General features: G+C 39.6%; 1 protein-coding gene across 5 annotated transcripts in view; it reads left to right on the top strand.

Annotated features, from left to right (window-relative positions):
• Nucleotides 1-25,406, top strand: part of HOMER1 (homer scaffold protein 1) — a 170,693-nt gene that overhangs the window by 74,416 nt on the left and 70,871 nt on the right. For 4 of the 5 annotated variants that reach the window (XM_039543422.1, XM_039543425.1, XM_039543423.1 and 1 more), the window contains 2 exons: nucleotides 16,213-16,369; nucleotides 20,154-20,285. In XM_039543422.1, coding sequence (XP_039399356.1) covers nucleotides 20,184-20,285 — 102 coding nt within the window. In that variant the 5' untranslated portion in view covers nucleotides 16,213-16,369; nucleotides 20,154-20,183. Of the gene's footprint in view, nucleotides 1-9,621; nucleotides 9,656-16,212; nucleotides 16,370-20,153; nucleotides 20,286-25,406 lie in introns of those variants that run through there. The other variant, XM_039543424.1, reaches the window with a different exon arrangement.

Genomic DNA, 25,406 nt, shown 5'->3' on the forward strand with positions numbered 1-25,406 from the left:
GTGGAGAAGAGGGGATGACTCTTTATGGATAGGATTTTTAAAAATTCTCAGTGAAATAAGTCAGTTTTAAAGATAATGATTAGGCAATGCTGAGCACTTTTTAAAATTCCAGACTCTGAGTGAGTGTGGTGTTATCAAATATAGAAACCTAAAATGCCTTGTGCCAGCTGTACACTTTATCTTCTCAAACTGACCCCTTCTAATATTTATGTATGTTCACTATTCTTCTGCTGTAGAGCTGAAGCTACTAAGTGGTAAGATTTCTAAGTCATCGTGTGTGGGGTTTGTTTGTGGTGTGTGTGTGTGTGGGTTTTTTTTGTTTTTTTTTTTGTTTTTTTGAGATTTAATAGGTTGTCCTACCTCATAAAAGTTTAGTTGTTTCTCTTGTATTTTAAATATGTGAAGACCTATATACTTAATTGCAGGCAGGTCCACTGATCCAGTAGTGAGTTTTTAACTAGGTGAGACAGGTTTGTTTGTCTTGGGAAGGGATGCATAACTGGGAGCCTTGAGTCTGTGTTCAGCCCGGTGTTTGAGTGGTTACTCCATCTCTGTTAGTAAAGATGTGGAGCTGAACAGTAAGGCTTTTAGGGTATGTCTTCACTAGAGCTGGAATGTGTAAATTCCAACTTGAGGAGACATACCCACCCTAGCTCTGATTGCGTAAAATAGAAGTATAGCTGCAACAACATGAGCAGCAGGAGGGGCTTCCTCTCCTTAGTACAATCCTGTCTGAGACCATAGGTATGTACTCGGGGCAGTACTTCCCATTGCTCATGCTGCTGCTAACTGTTTTTAGCACGCTATCTCGGTCAGCGCTAGCGTGGGTACAGCTCTTCAAGCTAGAATTTACACTTTCCATTGTTTGGGTATACTGAAAGAAGGACAGGAGACACTTGATATGGATTTTATTCAGGCCACAACTTTATTATATAGATATCTAGGACTACCGGGCAGATAAAGTGTACAGTGCAGGCAAATCATGCTTATTCAAATCATTTCCTGGGGCTTCCACCAGCCCCGCCTTCATTTTCCATCCAGGTCCCCCCCAGCCAACCCATGGCTTGGACCTTACCACCCACCCTCCTCATAGGAGAGTTAAGGTGGGTTATAATAACAAGGGTGGGGAGCTTGATGCCATACTCATCATAGGAGTTCCCAACCCCCTCCCCATTTCTGTTCCTTTATCCAGCACATCCTTTTAAGTCCTTTTACCAGGCCATTTATCTGATCACTGGATGCCTTCTCTATGGAGTACCTTCACTGGACATCGGCCCGACACTTACAAAATAAGTTGCGACATAAGGCCTACCACCTTTTCTTCTTACCAGAAAAGGTCCTCCCTGACACCCGCTGTGAGGAAGGTGAAAAAACCTCATTGCACCAAAGCCAATCTGGTGGTGTGGGAAAAATTCCTTCCCAGCCCCCCCTTAAAAAGGAGTGACTAGCATAATGCCCACAGCAGGCCCTAACCCACCTGATATTAGCCACCACTAGGGGAGGGTGGGTGTTGCTTTGCCTGCTGCGTGGAAAAAGGGGCTTCCAACGCCCAGGCTTGCATCTTTATAGCCTTCAGACCTCACTTCCTTGGGGGTGAGTCAGCGCTGGCAAGCTGACCACCATTCACCTTTTGCAGCCGTTTCTGACTTTGTTCCCACCCCTAGCCATAAAGCACAGCTGCCTTCCCTCAGCAAGCCCGGACAACATTCCACCTGCTGGAGGAGTGTTGTGGTCAACTCTAGTATATACAAACTGGTTGCCAAGTAAATGGGAGCTGTAACAGGAGAGGTTTGGAGAGAGTGTGCTTCCCTCCGTTTAGGGATGGCTCCACACGAAGTAGTGGATATGGAGGACAAGGGAACAATTGCTGTGACCTGCCTTGGATATGTTGTTGTCCATTCTGCTAGAAGACAGACAAGACTTTTGGTACATGAAGTACAAGTGGATGGCCATACTCGTATACAAGATGTATTATCTGGAAGTGCAAGTTTCAGCACTGCAGCATCTGAGAAAACAAAAACTTCTTGGACAACTAGATTCAGAAATTGTTTCCACAACAGTCTATATAAGGGGAAGGACTGGCTATAAAGGAACTGGAGAGAATAGAAACCAAAGACTCAGATTGGCAACTTTTGACCAAGAGGGGAAGTAGAACCAAGAGGCTTTCAACCTGATTAGAAGTATTGAATCACTAGCAAATACTCAGTAAGTAAATTGCTAAAGAGCCTGTCTCCGGAGGAACAGAAAGCTACAGGGGTTGTACCTGGTAAATAACCTTGTGGTATGAAGCAAGCAGCTAGCAGGAGGTTCTTCATCCATCCGAAGAAGGCAAGCAGTATTATTGGTGACTCCATATTAAGCAAAGTGAACAGAGAATTCAAGGAAGGGACAAAAGGACAATAAAACAGCAAAAATACAAGATGTAACTGCAAGATTAGATGGGATTATGCAGTTGTCTGGCAAGTTGACACTGATCATACATATTGAAACCAATGGTATGGCATCACATGGAACTATATGGCTTATGGAAGACTTCAGGGATCTTGGAAGGAAGCTGAAGAAGAGGAAAGTTCAAGTGATCTTGAAGATCGTTCCAGTCCCATGAGTTGAGAGAAGTAGAAAATACTGCATGTGGGTTGCGTGAATGCTGTGAAGCCAAAGGTTTTAGTTATGTGGAACATTAGGCCACAATCCACCAAGAGATGGGGGCTGTATGAATGGGACGGTCTGCAGCTCATAGGTGAGTCTTCTCTGGAGCTTGGCATGGAGGTCCTTCAAATTAACAATGCAAAGGAAGGGTGTTAAGGAGACTAGTTCAGTAAAAAATTACTCAGCATGCCACAAAGAACATGAAGAGAAGAGTGTTCAGTTGCTTATAAACAAATGCTACAAGTCTGGGTAACAGGCAAGTGGAATTGGAAATTCTCATTAAGAAACTTGATATAGTTGGCACTATTGAAACTACAGCCACTGTAGAAGCAGCAAAGAATCCTGTGGCACCTTATAGACTAACAGATGTTTTGCAGCATGAGCTTTCGTGGGTGAATACCCACTTCTTCGGATGCAAGCAGTGGAAATTTCCAGGGGCAGGTGTGTATATATAAGCAAGCAAGAAGCAAGCTAGAGATAATGAGGTTAGATCAATCAGGGAGGATGGGGCCCTGTTCCAGCAGCTGAGGTGTGAAAACCAAGGGAGGAGAAACTGGTTCTGTAATTGGCAAGCCATTCACAGTCTTTGTTTAGTCCTAAACTGATGGTGTTAAATTTGCATATGAACTGGAGCTCAGCAGTTTCTCTCTGGAGTCTGGTCCTAAAGTTTTTTTGCTGGAGGATGGCCACCTTAAAATCTGCTATTGTGTGGCCAGGGAGGTTGAAGTGTTCTCCTACAGGTTTTTGTATATTGCCATTCCTAATGTCTGATTTGTGTCCATTTATCCTTTTCCTTAGAGACTGTCCAGTTTGGCCGATGTACATAGCAGAGGGGCATTGCTGGCATATGATGGCATATATTACATTGGTGGACGTGCAGGTGAATGAACCGGTGATGGTGTGGCTGATCTGGTTAGGTCCTGTGATGGTGTTGCTGGTGTAGATATGTGGGCAGAGTTGGCATCGAGGTTTGTTGCATGGGTTGGTTCCTGAGCTAGAGTTACTATGGTGCGGTGTGCAGTTGCTGGTGAGAATATGCTGCAGGTTGGCAGGTTGTCTGTGGGCGAGGACTGGCCTGCCACCCAAGGCCTGTGAAAGTGTGGGATCATTGTCCAGGATGGGTTGTAGATCCCTGATGATGCGCTGGAGGGGTTTGAGCTGGGGACTGTATGTGATGGCCAGTGGAGTCCTGTTGGTTTCTTTCTTGGGCTTGTAACAGCCACTGGTTACAACTCCAACAATACTCCTTCTCTCTGGAAAGACATCCTGCAAGAGAGGAGCAAGCCAGTACTTCTCCACTCTGAGCTATTTAGTGTCGTGCACCCTCTGCAAAGATTGGTAGGAAAAGAACAGCTCAATGTCTCATTGAAATAGCACCTGCTCTTTTTCCCCTGCATCTCTATCAATCCGAATAGTTCAGCATCACAAGGAGACTTCTGAGACGTTGTCATTAGTTTCCCTCTCTCCAGTCCTGTATCTCTAATGTGCTTCTGACATTGATTCATCTGACAATTTTAAGCTCAACCTGATCAAAGCCAAGCTTTTGATTGTCTTTATTGTAGATAAAGCAATGGATTCCCCTCACCCCCATGCCATAATCTGTGTGTCCTTTTTACTCTGCCTTCCCAGTGCACACATCCAGGCACTGCCTGAGGCTTGCCACTTCTGTTGCCATAATGCCAAGATTTAATCCTTTCTGCTCAGACTGCCAAGACTCTATAGTAGACGCAACATGAGACGAGAGTCAACAAATCTCTCGCTGTCTGGCTTTAATACCAGCCATGTTGCCCCTTCCAGTCCATTCAAAATGTTGCTCATGGGGTCATCTTCCTGGCTTGTATCTCTGACTAAGCTGATAAAGGGTCATTAAAAATATTTTAAAATTATGACAAATAGAAGGACAATATCTTTGTTGTTGCAGCTTTTGGGATTTTTGGATCCCCTTAGATTCCTAGTGCTACCTACTGTTTTATCCATAGGGTCTGATCCTGCAAGTGGTTTAGCATTGACTTCAGTATGAATTGAAGGCTCCTTCACAGGTTTTGTCCCTGTGGCAAATAAGAATAACCATTCTAAACCATTAAAGAATAACCATTAAAGTTTATATTGCATACTGAATTTTCATTCATTTTGTTAACTAGGCCAGACAAGTATTTTAGTAGTTGTATTGCTGTGTTAAATGGACTTTAATTCTGTTCTACATCGTTTTTTATACATACCTTCCTGTAGTGCATAAAGCAGCACAACTGCACATTATTGTGTGTGTTCTCTCATCCACTCCCCAGAGGGAGAAAAATGTGTAGTGGAGTGTCTTACTTTGGTAGTGGCTCTTTTTAATATAAATATAGCTGTTGCTATATGTTCATTAGAGAAGACAAGGTCAAAGAAGTGCATCTTCTACTTGGAGCAGAAAGTGTTGAGGTTTGTGATGGTTCTTACTTCCTATGGAAGTTCATTCTGCAGTTGTGGACCTCCCCAGATTAAGTTCCGTCTCATGCACAGACAAGTTTTACTTTTTTTGTTAAGAGTTTCATTGTGCTGGAGGAGCATAGCTGTCGACCATGGTCTGCATTCCAGAGCTTTAGACAATCTTCTTCTATATATCCTGAGCCCAAGCAATGGAATGCTTTTTTCAGGTAAGACCTTGAACTTCTCTTGGAAGCTAGTAGCGGAGGACAGGTTTGTTGTGTTTGCGGTAGCCTCCTTTGCTGAGAAGATGTGCTGCAGAGTTCTGAAGTAGTTAGTTTCCTAAATGCTGAAGCTTTATGCTGAGGCATATTACATTTCTGTAATCCAGATGAAAGGTGATTGAAGTGTGAATAACTGAGACTAGGTCTTTGTCCACCGGAATGGGACAGAGTGTTCTAGCCAAGCAAGGGTGGTAGAATACTTGTTGGTGCTGGTATGTGAGAGTTCATTATTAGCAAAGAATCAAAGATTATTCTGACCTAGATTACAGGAATAAATAGACCAATTGTGGGTGTGTCTCTTCAGTCAACAGAGACTTGCTCATAGCCTCAAGCTCTTCAAAATACTTTCCTCTTTTGCCCATTTGCATCACCTTTGTGTTGCTTGGTTCAACTTCAGCCAGCTGCTCTTTATCCAAGAGCTGATCTAATTCAGCATGGTGGTAGTGGTGTGGTTGTCTGTGGTAAAGGATAGGTAGAGCTGTGTAACACGGATTCATGTCAGCAATATGTAGATGATATAAGACCAGTTCACCTAGTGGTTCCATGTAGTCATACAATTTGGTTTGTAGTCCGACAACTTAGATAACTCAGTTTACATAAATAGGAAGGAGGCTGTTGGAAATTTATTGATATAATTGTTTATACGGAATAAGTCATTAATGTAACCATAAATTCCTTTGGATTTAATAAAGGCCAAATGGTATTTATAAAGCTGCTCTAAACATGTCCAAATGCCTAAATACTAAGCAATTACTACATCTGTATAGTAACAAACATTTATAAGACGTGATCAAATACTTAAGGACTAGACCAAGGCGGGCTTAAACCCAGGTTGGCCGGCTCCAGCTTGGTTAGCAGGTACTAGTAATTAACCCCTTAAGACCATATCTCTCCTTTTTTTTTTTGCCTTTTAACAATCAAGTGATGTCACTGCTAATTGCTAACTTTAGTTAAGAACCAATTTTGGGTAGTGGTATGTTAGGGATTACTACTGGCTCAACACACACAATCCTCCTTTATTGTTTAAACAAGTGATGATGATCCCTTTTAACTGGGGCCTTCTTTCCAAGGACTTTTCCTCCTATCTTACCAGTTACCTTTCAGGTCCAGTTTTTCCAATTAAACCATATTCTTTAGAGGGCTTCCCACAACTGCTAACAGGACCTGCACTGTACAAAATACATTTTCTTTAGCCCAAGTAATTTAGCCATTAAATATATATACATCATCAATCCTACAAACATTCAGCCAAAATTAGGCCCTTTCAAAGTCAGAAGTTTTTCCCAATAAATTCAGATATTTTAAAGTTACTTTTCGTCTAAGGGAATTGTCAAAATGGGGATTTTTTTTCAATAATTCAAATATAGACCAAGTCTGACCTATGTTTTTATTGGAGGATAGGCCTCTCAGCTGTTTTTGTATCGTGCTACATATTTGTTTTCTTTTAAATTGCTCCCCTGTTCTACTCAAATCCCTGTATACTTTTTAATTCAGGCATGAACCAATAGCACAGAGCAGATGGGGAGGAAGAAAGTGGTTGAAACTGAAAGCAAATTGACAGTGCAGGAGTAGGTGAGGCGCCAATAACAAATTTACAGGATGAGGAAGAAGATGGAATGGAGGTGGGGGGATAGATGGACTCTGCTTAATAATTTTGAATTTGCCCTTTTTAAAAGAGAGGTAATGGTAGGTATCAGAGTTTCTACTAAAGTAAAAGCTTTCAAGATAGCATGTTTAGATTTATTATTTTAAAATAAGTTGTTAAGCTAAACCATGACTTATAGCTGGAGCAGGAAAGCACTGGAGCCAGCTAAAGCTGATTAAACCAGCAGGCCTGACAGCTGTTTAGTGCTTAAAGTACAGCACATCAGCAAAACCTCCTTTCTGTGATTACCCATCATCAAAAAGCAGCTATTGAGGCTTCTCTTATTAATGACTAACACACACATAGGAATTTATATGCCTGGTAAATGGAAATGTTTTGGTTTCTTAATTTTCATAAAACTATCCAAGACTGCCAACTTCTCCCTCATATCACTGCCCACCTCCTGTGATTTTTTCAGTTTTTCATTTCTTAGTTATATTCCAACTTTCTTAGTGATAAAAATTCAACTACTAGAAGACCTATACAACTAGATGATGTACGGAAAAGTATAGTCTACATAATCTAGGAAATTAATCAAGACAACATATTGTGGCACTCCTCTCTTATAATCAAACTTTTAAATTAAAACAAAAACAAAACTTGAGTCATTGAAACCCTTATAGAATTAGAGTGCACTTTTAAAACTGCATGTGAATGGGAAACTTCTGTCAGAAAATGAATTTTTTTCTCAATTATCTTTTCAGCTTTTATAGACACCATCTTTCTTTTAAATTACTGACAGTCAGCAAGTCTAAAGATTTGCATGCCAAACACCATTTCAGATTGAATAGCTGTGAGAATTAAAGTGTAAAACTACTTAGGACAAAACTCTGTCAGTCAATCGATGGTATAGAAAATCTTTTCAGTAAATGTTTGTTGATTGTGATTATAGCTTCCAGATTTTTATCAAGTGACAGATTGCAGAAATAGGATTAATATGGCTACTTAGCTAAAAAAGCAGTTCTATATTTAAGATTGTCATTAGTCATTTAAAGTTCTGACACTTAACTTGGTGTATGTAGTCTAAAAAGCAAAATCTGTTAGCTTTTTCTGTAATTTAATAGACTGGATATATTAGCCTCCAATAAACTTTCAGATAGTGTAATGAATCTTAATCCTTATGATTAATGTCTGTTATCTTCAAATACCACCTTTTTCCTGTACAGGGAATGTCTCTGTGTATATTGTAGTTGCTTCCATAAAGGTTGTAAAATAACAAGACCCTAACCCTATGTAATACTGTTTTTAATAGCAATTGTACTCAGCAATATCAGATGATAGGTACTAGTGCAGCATTATCTAGAAATAGAGTAAGAAGTGCTTTCCAAAAATTCAGTGAATTATTTTTAGAGCTGGTTGTCTATGCTTAGATTCTCACTGACTAGTGGCTCGAAAGAAAGTGATAGTGTTTGTACTAGCTTTTTCAAAATGTTGTCTTTTTATATATCCATAGATAGCTGCTTTAAGTTTTGTGTATATGTATGTGTGCTGTCAGTGGCATAAAGTTCTGCCAAAATGCAAGTAATAATATTTGAAGTTGAAATACAGCCTTCCCTAATAGTAAACAATTGTTGCTATAGGATGGCTGTTCACTTGTTTATCTGACATAAATTTTCATGGTCTCAGTTCAATTTCTAGTGGACAGTTGTACGTGTCCCACAATGTAATACCACAACTCCATCCATTTATTTGTATCCTCATTGGCAATTGCAGAAGAGGCCAAGGATTGAAGGGGCATGGAGAGTGAATAGCCTCTTACTGCTAGAAGAGGCCCCTCCAAGTCATGATTAAGTTGCATTGATGGAGCATTGCCCCGAGTCTGCCCTTTCTACATCTGTTTTGTGAGTATAGGACAGGGGTTGGCAACCTTTCAGAAGTGATGTGCCGAGTCTTCGTTTATTCACTCTGATTTAAGGTTTCGCATGCCAGTAATACATTTTAACGTTTAGAAGGTCTCTTTCTATAAGTCTATAATATATAACTAAACTATTGTTGTATGTAAAGTAAATAAGGTTTTTAAAATGCTTAAGAAGCTTCATTTAAAATTAAATTAAAATGCAGATCCCCCTGGAGCAGTGGCCAGGAACTGGGCAGTATGAGTGCCACTGAAAATCAGCTTGCGTGCCGCCTTCGGCACACGTGCCATAGGTTGTCTACCCCTGGTATGGGAGGACCTCAGTCCCCAGAGTTGTGCATTTGATACCTTTTGTGCATTGAATTCTCACAAAATTTGTCACTTGAAAAAGAACATATTCTCTATTCTTTGTAGTATCAAAAAAGTTCAGGGGATTTTGAGCTATTCTAAACTCAAAGAAAACAAACCTAGAATTAGAAACATCCTAATTTCAAGATTTAAATTCATCTACTTAATATAACCAAAGTTGTTTCTGATGTCCACAGTTCTGCGGGATACTGGTTTATACATATGGCTAGCACGCCAAGAATTCATGCATTTTACAATGAATTGCATCCCCTATATATATGTATGTTCCACATTTTTGGGCTAGCAACAACCTCCAGCTAGTTCATAAAGTTCCTGGTGTAATTACTTCACTGGGCAGAAAATAATTTAACTTTTTTTTTATCTCGTTATATGCTTCAAAATTCAGGTAGCAACTGAGCTGGCATCACATAAACCTGAAGATTTCTAAAACTATGCCAGATTTAATAGGTATAGATCACATTGCATGACAAGCACAGCAACTTCAACTAATTAAGAAACACATGGTATAAAATTTAAGTGCCTAGGTGATTTAGGAGCCTGGAAGTCAATGGGTTTGTCTTCACTACAGTGTTAGCTTGAGGTATAACTTGAGCTTTGTCCCTAGCCCACCTCCCATCCAGACACAAATCTCTATTTTAAATGGTGTTTCAAGCACCAGCTACTGAAGCTCAAGCTAGTAACGTAGTGGGGATGCAGCAGCTTAGGTTAAAACTCATCAGCTGTTAACGCAGTCTCTCTGCTGATCAGATCACTGTGTGGCTGCTTTCAGTTGAAATATGCTAACTCAAGTGTACTAACTCAAGCTAACTGTTCCGTTCAAGACAAACCCTTAGGCTCCAAATGGTATTACTACGCAGCAAATATAGACTAATACCTGATCCATTTCTGATGTTGTACATTTTTCAGGCATAATAAGATTTGAGAGGTCTAAGAAATTACAGGATATATATGGCTTTCAACAATACCATTGTGTACTATGTCATTATCCAGTCATGTATAGTAGGCAGGATTGGACCCACTCATTGGATGGAAAATGCCAAAGGAAAGCCTGTGTGTTACAAAGAGTGTTGCTGTTTCAGTAGATGGCACTCTTCCCTCATATTCAGCTCAAATGAGGTCTTGACTAAAATCTCCATGCTAGTCTTTGTAAGAATAGGGTTTTCTCTCTGATGTCTTAGCCAAATTCCAGCTTAATTAATAACATTGTTCTTTCTAGTTATGCCACATGCATTTTACTACATTGATAGTTACAATTACAGCATTCATGGATCAGTGGCAAATGACTGAGGTAAAACCTAGATTGTAGTAAAATATTTCTTGGTCTCCCAAATTTGGCTTGTCAAAACTAACTTAACATAGTGTGAATATGAGAATTGTCACACTGATAGAAAATTGGCTGAAAGCCTATAAACAATAAAAGTGGTAATTTATCAACTTGGGAGGAGGTCAGTTTAGTGGGGTGTTAAGTCTGGCCTTTAACACCTTTCATGTTCTGGAGATGGAGACAAATTGCATATTAATAAAATTTGTAGATGGTCGTAATTCTCTTTTGAGATAGGAAAGCTAAGAGTCTGTGAATGAGTTGGGGAGACTATTTCCCCATTGTTTTCCTATAGCAATGGACCTATTTCTAACTTTGGGGGGGGGGGCTATATGTGTGACAGATTCATGCACACTGGTAGAGATAATAAACAGAAAAGGGATTATAGTTTTCCAGCCTGTAAATTTGGACTTCCTGTCTAGAAGTATTTATCAGTTTCAGTATAGACCAGGTTTTATGTGCTTATATTAACTAGTCTATATTTTCTGGGGCAGAATTTTTGACAGAGCTCGAAATGGAACTATAGCTGAGAGGGAGCCTTCATGCAAACGTTCTCAGCTACTTCGAAATTAAGAATAGATGGGACCAACCCATCTATAATTGAAGCCTGGAAACAACCAGCAGATATTCTCCCAATATATGTAGGGTGACCAGATGTCCTGTTTTTGGGGACTCTTTCTTATATAGGTGCCTATTACCCCCCACCCCCATCCCATTTTTTTCCACGGTTGCTTTCTGGTCACCCTATATATATGTTAACATCTTGTTAAAAATCCTGGTCTATTAATGTGTAGGCACTGCAATAAGTAAAGGGCTTGTTTACACTACAGATGCTACAGTGGCACAGCTATGGCCCTGCAGCTGGTGCTGCTGTAGTGTCTTAGGGCACATCTACACTACAATCTTAAGTCAACCTATATTAGGTTAACTTACACCAACCGCAGTAATTACTGCAGTGGGTATTATCCACGCTACCCACCTTCTGTTGGTGGTGAGTGTCCTCACCAGAAGCGCTTCCACCAACTGAAGAGAGGCGGTGTTGTGGGAAGGCTGAGAGCCAGGGCTCCCAGTTCCCCACCAGGAGCCCAGCTGCCGCCCGGAGCTTCTCACCTCCCCATTCCTAGCCGAGAGCCAGAGTAGGGGACAGCCACCGAGGACTTTTCACCTCCAGCAGGGAGATCTGCTCCTGGAGTCCGATCAGTTGCCATGCTCCCAGCAGGGAGCCAGGGCCCAAGGGACAGCAGGGCTCCTTGTGGGGAGCCCTGCCGGCAGCCCAAGCCAAGAGCCTGGGTGGCAGCCTGGCTTGGAGTGGAGACCTGACAGCAGGATGACTGGGGAGCCAATAGCTGATGTAACAGACACTGCATCACCCTAACTACACGGACGTAAACCCTACGCCTCTTGGGGAGGTGGAGTTATTATGTTGGTGTAGTAGGGCACAGGTGGTAGTGTAGACCAGTGGTTCTCAAACTGGGTTGGGACCCCAAAGTGGGTTACAACCCCATTTTATTGGGGTCACCAAGGCTGTTGTTAAACTTGCTGGGGTCTAGGGCTGAAGCCAGAGTCCAAGCCCTACTGCCCTGGGCTGAAGCCCTCAAGCTTCGGTGCCCTCCAGGGTGGGTGTCTCAGGCATCGGTCGCCATTCCTGGGGTCTTGTAGTAATTTTTTGTTGTCAGAAAGGGGTCGCGGTGCAATGAAGTTTGAGAAACCCTGGTGTAGACATATAGTTGGGGCGACATAAGCTGCCTTATGTTGACCTAACTCTGTAGTGGTAAAGCAAGCTCTAGTGTAGACACTTGCTACAGTGATGGAAGGGTTTTTTCTTTCGCTGTAGTAAATCCATCTCCTCATGAGATGGTAGCTAGGAAGACAGAAGAATATGTGTGACCCAGAAGTGTCTGCTCTGGAGCTTAACACCCTGAGTAATGTAGCTAGTTTAGGTGTAGACCAGGCCTAAGTTTGTGAGTCTGTAGAAACCATTGGAATATCTGAGCACTATAAAGTGAATTAAGGATAGCAGATTAGCCTAGGTGTGTCTGCCACATGCAGATGAATTACATTTAATTTAAACTTGGATACTGTGTCACTTCTTTAAAATTCCACTCTCCATTGCTCTTTGTCAAGATTTTTCTGGAAAAGAATTAATGTTCTTAATAATTATTAACTAGCTCTTGCCTTACTCCTCGTTTTTGCATTTTAATGAGTACAGAAAGCATCTTCATAATAGTGGAGGAGCAGTAAAAGAGGCAGTAGCAAGCGGAAAATAGGAAAATGATAGCTAGGGGAGGATGGGACTAACTGTTCTTATAGACCTTTTCTTTATAAAAACAGTTCTTCCTTTCTCCCTCAAAGCAATCCATGCAAACAAGCACGTAGCTTTTTAACTTTTTGTTTCAAAATTTTAGAGGTTTCAGAACTCACTGAGTTAAAATTGAAACCTGTGCCGATCTATATTTAACACTGGTGGCTACTCACTTCTGCTGTCAGATGTAACAATGCAATGACTTTGGGGGGGGGGGGGAGTTATTTAGCTGTGAACTTATAGAAAATACTTCATCTATATTGCACATAAGTTGCTTTTCAGCTATATGACTACAAAAATGCTCTCTAAGAGGTTCTGATTAATTCTAGTACAACAGTTTAATATACTGTGTACATAAATGCCAGAACTAACTTTGTTCATGTTTAATGTAGTTTGTATGTGTGGGCCTACATCTAGGTAGAATATAGGATGTTTTTCAGTCTTTCTGAAATGTTAACCGTCGATGGATCCAGTAAACCCTCAGTGAATTCTGTGAGCATACATAGAATATCACTGATGTGCAGAAAAGCCCCAAAATCAGTTGCTTAACACACTGAATACTGGTGCCAAAACTGCATGTGTGTGTTTGTGTGTTTTAGCTACCTATTCTTCATCACCTCTAGGTAGAATGTTACTGATTACTATTTTAACCGTAGTTATTTCCAAGTTAGAAAGAAAGATAGGGCAGCGTGGCCTACACTGTTACTGGAAGAAAGCTCTCAGAAGAGAGGTTTAACCAGCTTAAGCCACAACTCTTGTATACAGTTTTTAGAGGCAAGTACTAAAACTTGTTAGCTGCTGATTGCATCTGAATGTCTTAGGGCTTGGCTACACTTGCGAGTTACAGCGCAATAAAGGAGCCCCAGGCACACTAGCTCACTCCCTGTCCGCACTGGCAAGGCACGTAGAGCGCTCTGACTCCGCGGCTACAGTGCTGCTGGTACTCCACCTCAGCGAGTGGAATAACATTTGCTGCGCCCCGCTGGAGCACCCCAGCGTCAGTGTGAATGAGGTGTTGTGTTACTGTGCTGCGATCAGCCTCCGGAAAGGTCCCATAATCCCCTCAAGTCAAGTGGCCACTCTTCTCATTGTTTTGAACTCGCTGTAGGAATGCGGATATGCCGTTTGAAAGCTCCGTTTCTGACAGCCGGCTGCTTATCTGCTCCGAGACAGATTAATGTGAAATGGTGTGGGTGGGTGTGTGTGTGTGTGAGAGAGAGAGATGCTGTCTGAACTTACAAGACAGTATGCTGACCTGCTCTCAGCCCCCCTAAAATCCACTCTTCCCCCCCCCCCACATACACACAACACACTCACTGTCACACTCCACCCCACTCCCATTTGGAAAGCACGTTGCAGTCACTTGAATGCTGGGATAGCTGCCCATAATGCACTGCTCCCAATGCTGCTGCAAGTGCCGCAAATGTGGCCACACCAGTGCGCAAGCAGCTGTCAGTGTGGACAGACTGCAGCGCTTTCCCTACTGCGCTCTCTGAACGCGGGTTTAACTCAAAGCGCTCTACATCTGCAAGTGTAGCCATGCCCTTAGTAAATATAAATGTAAGTAGCTCCTATGTTATGTACTTTATGCTTTAATGCTACTGTAGATGAATACAAAATACTTTATTTTACTGGAACTTTTAAAAGGTTTTAATGTTGAATGACTAATTGAGATTCTATAACATTTTCCCCTTAAAAATAACATTTTAATTGCTTCCATCTGTTTTTGGAAGCAAAGATTTATTCTAATGTAATACTGGATTTATTGACACATGCCCATTGCACATTCCATTTTGTATAACTTTTGATATATCTAAAAATTAAGCATACCAGCAGAAAACAGGGGCATAGTTCGGGTTTTTGATCTTTCTGAGAGGCTAGTTTTTCATTTTAGACGCTGCAAGAGATTCTAATCAGCAGGATATCTGGGCAAAATTGTTAGTCACAACTAGTTTAACCAAATAAGGCTGTACTATTTACTACTATGTTTAGCTACTATTTCATTCTTGCATGGATTAATGTGTTGTATAACTTAGGGGTTTTTTTAAGCTTCCTCTCTTCTGGTGAACAGACAGCTTTACAACGTACAAGATGGAAAGAGCAGTCTTGCTTTAATTTACAGAAAGTATTAAAAACAGTGCAAGGAAACTTGATAGGCACTGCTCCGTACTTAACAGTAAATACCTACAGTTTACATACCAGGGTACTGACTCATGATATATTGGGGGGGGGGGGAATCCTCCATTTTGATAAAATTTAATAGGAACAGTGCTCCTATGGGGTATTTGGCCTGCTGTTCTTATAGTAATCATCAGTATACCTAAAAGTTGGATTTATGATGCCAAAGTATTTTTCCTCATCCCAAAATGGATCTTTCCCAAATAGCTGTTTATAAAGATTTGTAAAACTTTTGTTTTTATGGGTTTTAAATTTCTGGACACTGAAGAGAACTGGATTTGTGCCATTGCAAAATTCTCTTGTATTTGGTTCAGGTGTAGATGCAGCAATTTTTGTGTCAGGTTTTGAATGAAGGCCAGGAGTTTAAACATAATATGCTAGACAAGTGGAGTAAGTGAAATGATTTCAGAAGGAAGGGATGATATGAGGGCCAATGATGAGGAAGATGACTTTTAGCTTCTGAGTTCAGCTGCTGTATTTTGGTCAGGGAAAACAGCCTTCCAACCCCATGACTCCTGGGGAAGAGATGACTTAATAGTGTGGATGCAGTGGTGTCTGTATGGAGGACTGGCATCCTGTACTGATCTGTCTCATGTTCTCCCCAGACTTCACTTGGAACTGTGCTGCCATTGGCTAATTCATGGTTCTGTTAGAACATTCAAGTAATAAAGGATGAGGGTTTCACAACACATGTTCCTATCACTAATGAATGTCATCTGTAGCTTAATTAAATCCAGGAGGCCAGTTCAGTTTCAGATAACAGACCATTACTGAATAATCAGAGTATTAAAAAGTTTAAGGAAAAGAAGGATTTGAAGTCCATGCACTCTGCAATGCTCGGTATACTGAAATGTAATTACACTGGTATTAATGACTGCTAGTGTTTAAAGGGGTAGACAGATGGAGGGTGGGAGTTGAGGTGGTGGTGGATCAGTGGTGAATCTATATTTAGATATCTACTGTGTATCCTCTTTTATCTGACTCTATGGCTGGCCACTGGTTTTGTTTTAAAAATCTTGCCTTCTCTGTGTGTGAATGTACTTAAAACTGCTGTATCCCACTTCACATAACAATTTTTGTGGAGGAAAATTACTCATGCAAAGCAAAATGTGTACATCCTGATGGTCAGAATTGTCAGATCACTAAGGCAAAAAACATGCTGTGTCCAAACCAGATTCATCACTTTTACTTTCTGTCCTTCAGGGAACAACCCATCTTCAGCACCCGAGCTCATGTCTTCCAGATTGACCCAAACACTAAGAAGAACTGGGTTCCCACCAGCAAGCATGCTGTTACTGTGTCCTACTTCTATGACAGCACAAGAAATGTCTATAGGATAATCAGCTTGGATGGCTCAAAGGTAAGTCTATTTATTTTAAGATTATTTACTTTGATTTGCTTGATCAACCTTTTAACTATGTTTCAGTCAGGCATATTTCACACATTGTTAGAAATGTGTCTTTTAAGTCACAATCTCTCCCAACAGGAAATTTATTGTTGGAGTTTTAAAATGGGAACACTTTTTTATTGACAATGTTTAATTGTTCATAAGAAAATGCTGTTGTCAATACATTAATATATAAACCTATTACCAAAGTTCAGGAATTGGCTTTTAGTCACTGGGCAATCTCAAAAAGTGCATTTATTGTAAAAGATACTGGAAGTTATGTATAGGTGATGATCATATCTGTTTTCAGCTTTGTTTTCTATAGAGTATTAATATAACTAGTTCCTTGGCATTATGAAGGACATCTGTTCAGTGATCATAATCTCTCAGTAAATCCTTGTTTGGCATATAATCCTCCATTTTCTGTATGGGAAAAAAATGGTGACTTTTCTCCTATAATGCTTTAAAAAATAACGTCTTATCAAAACTCAATACATATTTTGATTAGGCATTGTAAATTATCTAGTACCTGGATTTAGAAGACTAAGAATCAGGAATCTTGTTCTATTGTGTGATATGAACAAGACCCTTGTCTGTCCCTCATATTAGCAGTCTGTAAAATACATATTAAAATACTGACATGGAGCTGTGAGCTTTTAAATATTTGTAAAGTGTTTTGAAATCTGTGGGCTAAGGGTACTATGTAAGTGTAAAATATAATTCAAAAATTAAAAGCTGGAATTTTTCCCGAAAGCCTTAATTTACAAAAAGGTTACAACTTCTGTGGGCTTCACTGAATTGAAAAATAGGGGTAGAGCAAAAACAACTCAAGAATTCTGGGGCACAGATGACGTGTATCTTAACCAAAGTTTTAAGGCCTATACCAGGGCTAATTGCATGATGCAGTAGAGTTTGTTTTAATTCCTTAATTAATGTTCTGTATTACTTGAGGTTTACTGTGTTTTGTAAAAATTTTGTAGGGTTTGGCAGAGTGATCCAATGGATAGAACACAATAGTAGGAGTCAAACTCTATTTGGATGAGCTTTCATGCCCACATGAGCTCCCATTGAAGTCAACAGGGTGTTGCATAGTCACAGAGATCAGAGGCCAACCCTAGTAAAATAAATTTGCATACAGATAATTTTGAATAAAAACAAGTGTAAGTTCTGACCAAAATTGACATGGTTTCATATCAGATATGTAAGGTGAACAAAAGCTTATAAATGAAAGTACTCTGAAAATTACAATAGATGCAAATGTAGCTTACAGGTGTTTTTATATTTACACTGACAAAATAATAAATGAAGTATGAATAGTAATATGACAATATTTGCTTCAAAGCTCTGTTTACATTGTATTAATATCAGTTTTCTTAAATACCCAAATCAAGATAATGCTCACATCTGTATTGACAACTTTTTCTGCTTTGGATTTTATTTGGATCTGATTTGCATAATTAAAAAAGCCACAAGCTTGGAAGGTAGGGGGAGACAGTAAAGTAGTGCAAAATTCTTACAAATTGAGTAGCGTGATTTGCGCAAAGTGCAGTTTTTAGAGGGTTTTTTAATAAAACCTAAAATGTGAACTTCTGCATTTCTTAAATAACATTCTCGATGTTTTTTTAAATAAAATGAAAACCTTTTATTTTTATAGAAACCTGTAGGGTTTTTAAATGGATGTTTTGTATGACACCACTTTAGGCAAGTTTAGAAGGGGGTATCAAAAGAATTCTAGCAGACTTCTCTAGTGTTTCTTGGTCAGTTTGGCTAATACTGAATTTCAATAATCAATAGGTCTTGACTAATTTTGTTGTTGATCTAACAGAGTATTTGGGTATTATTAACACATTAAGTATTTATTTTCACATGAATTTTGAGTCAGCTGGGTAGTTCTGCTTCACAGGGATTCGAATATAGTCCAATTGACTTCAGTGGGGCCAAAATTTCACTCAATAGCTGCTTTTTTTGGTGCTGTGTATAACAGAGGAATACACAAAAACAACAAGGAGTCCAGTGGCACCTTAAAGACTAACAGTTTTATTTGAGCATAAGCTTTCGTGGGTAAAAAAACACCTCACTTCTTCAGATGCAACAGAGGAATACATACACCTTTGCAGCTTGCTGTGCGTATGTAACTGATCCATCCTATGCTATATTGCAGTATTTTTCCTTGACTTTAGTAAAGCTTTTGATACAGTATTCTTGCCAGCAAGTTAAAGTATGGGCTGGATGAATGGACTATAAGGTGGCTAGAAAGCTGGCTAGATCGTTGGGCTCAACGGGTAGTGATCAATGGCTCTGTGTCTACTTGGCGGAGTGCCCAAAGGGTCAGTCCTGGGGCCGGTTTTGTTCAGTATTTTCATTAATGGACTGCACCCTCAGCAAGTTTGCTGATGACACTAAACTGGGAGAATTGGTAGATACGCTGGAGGGTAGGGATAGGATACAGAGGGACCTAGACAAATTAGAGGGTTGGATGAGGAAGAAATTGGATGAGGTTTAACAAGGACAAGTGCAGAGTCCTGCACTTAGGATGGAAGAATCCCATGCACTGCGAGGGACTAGGGACCAAATGTCTAGGCAGCAGTTCTGCAGAAAAGGACCTAGGGGTTACAAGTGGATGAGAAGCTGGATATGAATCAACAGTGTGCCCTTGTTGCCAAGAAGGCTAATGGCATTTTGGGCCATATAAGTACAGGCATTGCCAGCAGATCGAGAGATGTGATCATTCCCCTCTATTCAACGTTGGTGAGGCCTCATCTGGAGTACTGGGTCCAGTTTTGGGCCCCACGCTACAAGAAGGCTGTGGAGAAATTGGAAAGAGTCCGGTGGAAGGCAATGAAAATGATTAGGGGGCTGGAGCACATGACTTATGAGGAGAGGCTGAGGGAACAGGGATTGTTCATTCTGCAGAAGAGAAGAATGAGGGGGGAATTTGATAGCTGCTTTCAACTACCTGAAAGGGGGTTCTAAAGAGGATGGATCTAGACTGTTCTCAGTGGTACCAGATGACAGAACAAGGAGTAATGGTCTCAAGTTGCAGTGAGAGAGGTTTAGGTTGGATATTAGGAAAAACTTTTTCAGTAGGAGAGTAGTGAAGCACTGGAATGGGTTACCTAGGGAGGTGGTGGAACCTCCTTCCTTAGAGGTTTTTGAGGTCAGGCTTGACAAAGCCCTGGCTGGGATGATTTAGTTGGGGATTGGTTCTACTTTGAGCAGGGGGTTGGACTAGATGACCTCCTGAGGTCCCTTCCAACCCTGATATTCCATGATATTTAAAACACAGAGATGTGAGGTTTTTTCCTATAGTTAGGTGTTATCTCATTAATGCTAGCCATGTTCACATAAAGGAACAATAAGAAGAGTACCAAAAACTATAAAATTGTGTTTCTGAACACACATTTTGAAGCTTTTATTTTAGTGTAAGACAACAGCTGTCTTGGCAGTATGTCTTTAGAATGCCGCATCAACATACACATCACAAAATCTGTGTTTTGTTTTTTTCTTCTGACCCCATTGGCATCTCTCCTAGAAAAAAATGCCACTCTGCATATTAATAATTGTAGATGTGATTGGAACAGTTTGTATCACCTCTAAATCATGGCTACCAGTTTATATGGCTTTGCTAAAGAGTTCTCTTGAGAGCATGTAACTATACCCAAATATTTGGATATATCTGCATGTTTGCTGATGGATCTTACATTATTTAAAATGTGATTGAAAACGTCTTACAACTGCTATTACATTTTCTTTGCAGGCAATAATTAATAGCACTATCACCCCCAACATGACATTTACTAAAACATCCCAGAAGTTTGGCCAGTGGGCAGACAGCAGGGCGAATACTGTCTATGGCTTGGGATTTTCCTCTGAACATCATCTTTCAAAAGTAAGTAAACCTGTTTTTTAAAAATACCCAAGAGATATGGAAATTCTGCCCCCCCATTACCCCCCCAAACAGGATGATTTATGAAGAGCTAAAACCAAATTAATATCTTGTATAGCCTTGACACTCAATAGTGTTAAGGATGGATTCAGAGAATATGTAAATATTACCTTTTATAACCTGGAGAAGTGAGAAGGGCAACCTTGGAAACAAGCTTTTAAACCGCTTTGGTGATACCAATGATTTTTTTTTTAAGGGAGAAATTTTAGATTTTTTTTTCTTTTAAAACCTTACTGCACAATGTAAAATGTCAGATTTTTCTTTTCTCTTTTGTCATATAAAAGTGAATTTTTTTCCCCGTAGCAAACCAAAACATTTACATGGAAGATCAGTTTACTTTTTTTCTTTTAAGGAAGAAAATTCAGGCCCTAAATTCAAATAGCAAGAAAGAAACTATCTTTAGATCCCATCAGGAAAATTTTTGCTCAGTCAGTGACACACTTTTTTCAACTGTAATTTTCACCCACATTCTTCTTTCATCTTTTCCTCCATTCTCTGCCATATAACTATTTTATTACAAACATTTTAAGAATTGAAAACTTAAGGGAAAGTTTAGAAAAATACAGTAGGGATAAAATAAAACTAATATTATTAGAGTATAGAAAATGCAAATAGATTACCAGCAATATTGAGAAACACCTTGTGGAGTATGTGAAATTTTATGCTGGCCTGCTTGAAAATAAAAATCCACTTTCCTAGTGGGAGGTAAGTTGCTCACATTTCCCAGAGAAATCCCAGTTAGTATTCCTGATGTCTTTAGTGCCACAGTTTGAACAACAGACTGCAAGTTGTTGGTAGCATATGCCATAATCATAGAGCATACTGAAATAGAGAAACTCCTGAAAGGTTTTCTCACTGGATTACCTGGCTTTCCAGTGAACCTTGGACCTTCCAGAAGACGCTACCTTTGCTTTCCTTGGACCTCTCTTAAACCAGATTATTTGCACTACTGCAGCCACTCTACACCTAGGAAAGTGTAGAGCCAGCCTCAGTCCAGATCAAGGAGTTACAGCAGTTCCCTTGTGCCCACCCCCTTCAAAATATTTCCTGATGGAATATCTGTCCAGTTGGATATTATTGTGATTTACTTATTAAAATTATTTCTGCTTTACATAATCAAATAGCATCAATCTCTACTAAGTTACTTAAAACCAAGGAAAAAATTCTGAATGACATTGATTATAATATAATATGCATGTGCATTCTCACACATCACTGCATCAATAAGCTTAAAAAACAAGTTAATGTAGCTTGTTTTAAACTGGTGTCCATATCTAGCCAAGAGACAATTACTCATTAATGTGGTGTATATCTTGCATTGCTAATACTTACAAGGGTTATTTGATGAGTGCTGATTTGATTTTCCTTTCTAATGTACTAGTTTGTTGCAGGTCACTCTCTCTTCATTTCTCAAAACAGAATATCAAAAGAGCTTAATAAGAGTGTCTTGTATTCAGAGCAGGAATTCCTGGGGTGTTTTGTTTGTTTTTTGTTTTCCTAGCATCTTGATACTGCCTCTTCATTTGCCCCTTTCTGTGGTTCGTGGTGTCTTAATCCTTTTGGGATGTGCATATACATTGGCTATATCATTATTTGCATGTGTGATACCAATGTGCTGATGAGGAATTGGAGAAAACAAAATTATAATTATTGTAGGAAGCAGTTGTTAAGCAGTGCACATCCTGAATTCCATGCTCTCTGGCAGATATGTAAACTTTTTATAAAAATCAAACTGTCTTTCTGAAGTTTGTGATGATGAACATTCAGTACATGTTCAGTATGCTATTTTCATGGTGCCTTCCTTATCTTAATTATTAAACCACAGATATGTTAGTCACCAGTCCTTGTTGAGGACTCCCTCCACACCTCACACACAAAACAAGACTGAAGTTTTAAAATTAATCTGTTTTGTCAGTTTTTTTTTTTTTTTAAATAGCAAAATGTAAGAAAAGGTTATGGAAACTTCTTAGCAGGGGAAAAGAAATCTTCACTTTTTGATCGTAATCTATTCAGTCACTTTTGAATTGGGAAATAAGTTTATTTAATGGACACAGGACTGAGACAATAGAAGACCTGGGTTATAATCCAGCTCTATTAAATTCCTGTGTAACTTTGAGCAACTCACTTCCTCTATCACTGTGTCCCCTTCCACAGTGTCCTGTCCACAGTGACTGCCTTTCACTAGGTATTTGTACAGTACCTAGTGGAATGGGACTTCAGTTGTGACGTGGGCCTGAGGGTGCCAGAGAAATATTAATTTATATTAACTACATTTGTTTCTGAAACTTCTGAAACAATTTATTCCTTTACCTATAACTCCATTTTTAAATTGCTTTTTTGTGTTTGTGACTAACAGTGCCCCTAGATGAGCTGTTTCATTTATATGTAATTTGAATTACATCAGTATACAAGGGCCCTAATCAGAGTCTCATTGGGCTAGCCACTGTAAAAACATAGCAAAAAGACAGTTCTTACCCCAGGGAGTGTTTTTTCTAGGTTTGAGTAGACACTATAGATGGATGAAACAGACAAGCAGAGCTGTGGAGGACAAGGTAGCTGTAAAACAAATATATTTTTTTTGTAATAAGTAGCATTCTCAGCTTGCTACTTGCCTGACCATTGCCTGTTCCCTTAGTAGGTGGCACATCTTCTCTAGGTTGACAATAAATCCTAAAAATTAGACTAGTATTTTCACTTTGCGGACTGCTTCCTCTTGTGCTGGTATTACTGCCCTCTCAAACCAATCATCCAAGCAGGATAGCCTCTTTCCTCAACACAGCAGCTATTGTAATCATTACTTTGGTGAAAATCACCAAACTGAAAATACTAATGCTGAAAAATAACAAAAGGGAAAGAAACAGCCTCTGGAATCTCTGGTGCCGCATGTGCAAATATATAACCTTGAAGAGATAAAAGCTATAAATCAATCTTAAGATATGAGGATGAAATGAAGAATCTGCATTTAAACTTATCTGTTAATTGAGTTGTCCATTGGGAAAAGACATCTGTTACTGATTGTTAAGGTGAAAAACGCCCTTGAAGGAAAGCTCTCTTTATTTTCTTGAACCAAAGAATTTGCTGACAGGATAGGAGTACTGGAACTGTATAAGTAGCTCCAAACGGTCATTAAGAGAACTTGTTTCTTATCCAGGACCTGAGGTCCTGCTTCCTGGAACTAAACTATTATAATTGTTAGAAGAAATTTTTCTCAGACTGTTAGCAGTTTGGAAGGTCTAAGAAAACTTCTAAAAGGAGTAGTTGGAATTTCAGTCTAGACTTTCTGACCTGATTTCCCACTGCTTTGCACCTTGTGTATTCATACACAAATGCAAAACATGTAAAATGCTACCCTACCAGAACATCTTCCCTTTGTACTCATTTTGCACAAGAGTGAATGACTACGCAGTGTGTGCAGCAATGGAGAATCTCTTCTTCTGAATGTAGCCAATAATCTTCAGATGGGGAGTATGGTGAGAATGTCCAAATAAAAAAGTTGATCTTTCAAGCTTGAGTCACTTAAACAGAGATGACATTCTCTTTTGCTTCCTTAAGTGTGGAATGTAGCTGATTTGCAGAATACAGAACTCCTCTGAATGAGAGGACTATTCATTTTTGTTATGTATGGAAAATTCCTAAGGATGCAGCCAAATTATTTGTTTAGCGCATAGTGAGGTGCCCGGGATGTTGGTAGCTAGCTTCAGGGAATATTGGAAAGGTAATATTTAAGGCAATGAGGTACCTAGATGGGATAGCGATGCTCTTTGGGGAATTTTGTGCACAGCGCCTCATTAGCCACAAAGCTATCAATCATGTAATAATTTGTTGAAATATGTTTAATCCACAAATTATGTCCTAGTTGTGAAATGGTCAATTTCCTGAGTAGGGAACTTTAGTTTTCTTGTGCAGCGTTAATCTGGTGGAGATCTTGGAATCCAAAGGAAGAAAGAGAAGAAAGAAACCTTAGCGTGAGAAGTCATAGTCATAGCTTGTCACTCCGAAATTGTAGCCAAAATCTGGTGTTCTCACTTATTTCAAATAGTTTCTCTGGAGGAGAGGATATTGACAAGGGGTACTGCATCAGACAGCATTCAAGTGATTGCGAAGACTTTTCACATTTGCATTTGGGGTCAGCTTCTACGTGGTCATACTGTCAACAGTCTTTTCCATCCCTTCTCTCACTCAGTTTAGAGTACATCACTGTTTTTGTTCAAGGTCAGTACCTGGGGGGAGTTTTTTGGAAGGAACCAAGTTCTCCAAGGTGATTGGCGTTTTCTGCCTTTTTTGTGTAAGAAGTAATGATTGTCTATTTTAGATGACACTAGTTTGCTCTTTTTTTGTTAAATGTTTATATTTGGTTTTTAAGAACTCAACTCAAAATATTTTATTGTCTGAAGGAGAGAACCAGCTCTCTTCTACTAGGATATGTAGGGCAGAATGATCTAGCACAGCTTTCTTGAATTTACCTTTCTCTAGGAAAAGAGAAATCCTTATTACAATCAGATTCCTGTTAGGAGTCTGCAGTGTGTTTCAGGAAAGAGGCCTAAACTACTTCTGACTCATTTTCTCTCTAAATCACCACCTTCTGAGGCTTGAGAGGAAGGAGATGTAATTCTGTATGCTTTCTCACATCTCCAGGCAAATAAATCTGAGTTTTATTGAAAATTGCTACAATTCCAGTGAGGAGGATACCATATTCCTCCAGGCTTTGGTGGACATCTAGAAAACAGGTTTATTTACAGTAGCTGAGCAGTTGACCTCTGGATTAAGTTATTCAGAATTGCTTTCATTCTGAGAAACTGGTGCCCGCTTTGTCTCCATTTCTAGATCTTTGGCAACAGGTCAGGTTTTGCTTAAAAACGGGTGAGAAGGATGTGTAATACAATAACATCTTCCATTCCCTCCAAATCCATGTGATCATATGCAGTGTAAAAAAAACAAAAAAAAAGAGTATACCAGTATCAGAGAAATTTTAAAATATTTCTGCACTCTTTAGTCAGATGTTTCTTCAAAACCAGTTGTTCTCAAGGAGGTCTTAATTAGAAAATCAGAATTCAAATAAAAACA

This window comes from Mauremys reevesii, linkage group 6 (genome assembly GCF_016161935.1).
Source record: "Mauremys reevesii isolate NIE-2019 linkage group 6, ASM1616193v1, whole genome shotgun sequence".
In the NCBI taxonomy this organism is placed as follows: Eukaryota; Metazoa; Chordata; order Testudines; family Geoemydidae; genus Mauremys; species Mauremys reevesii.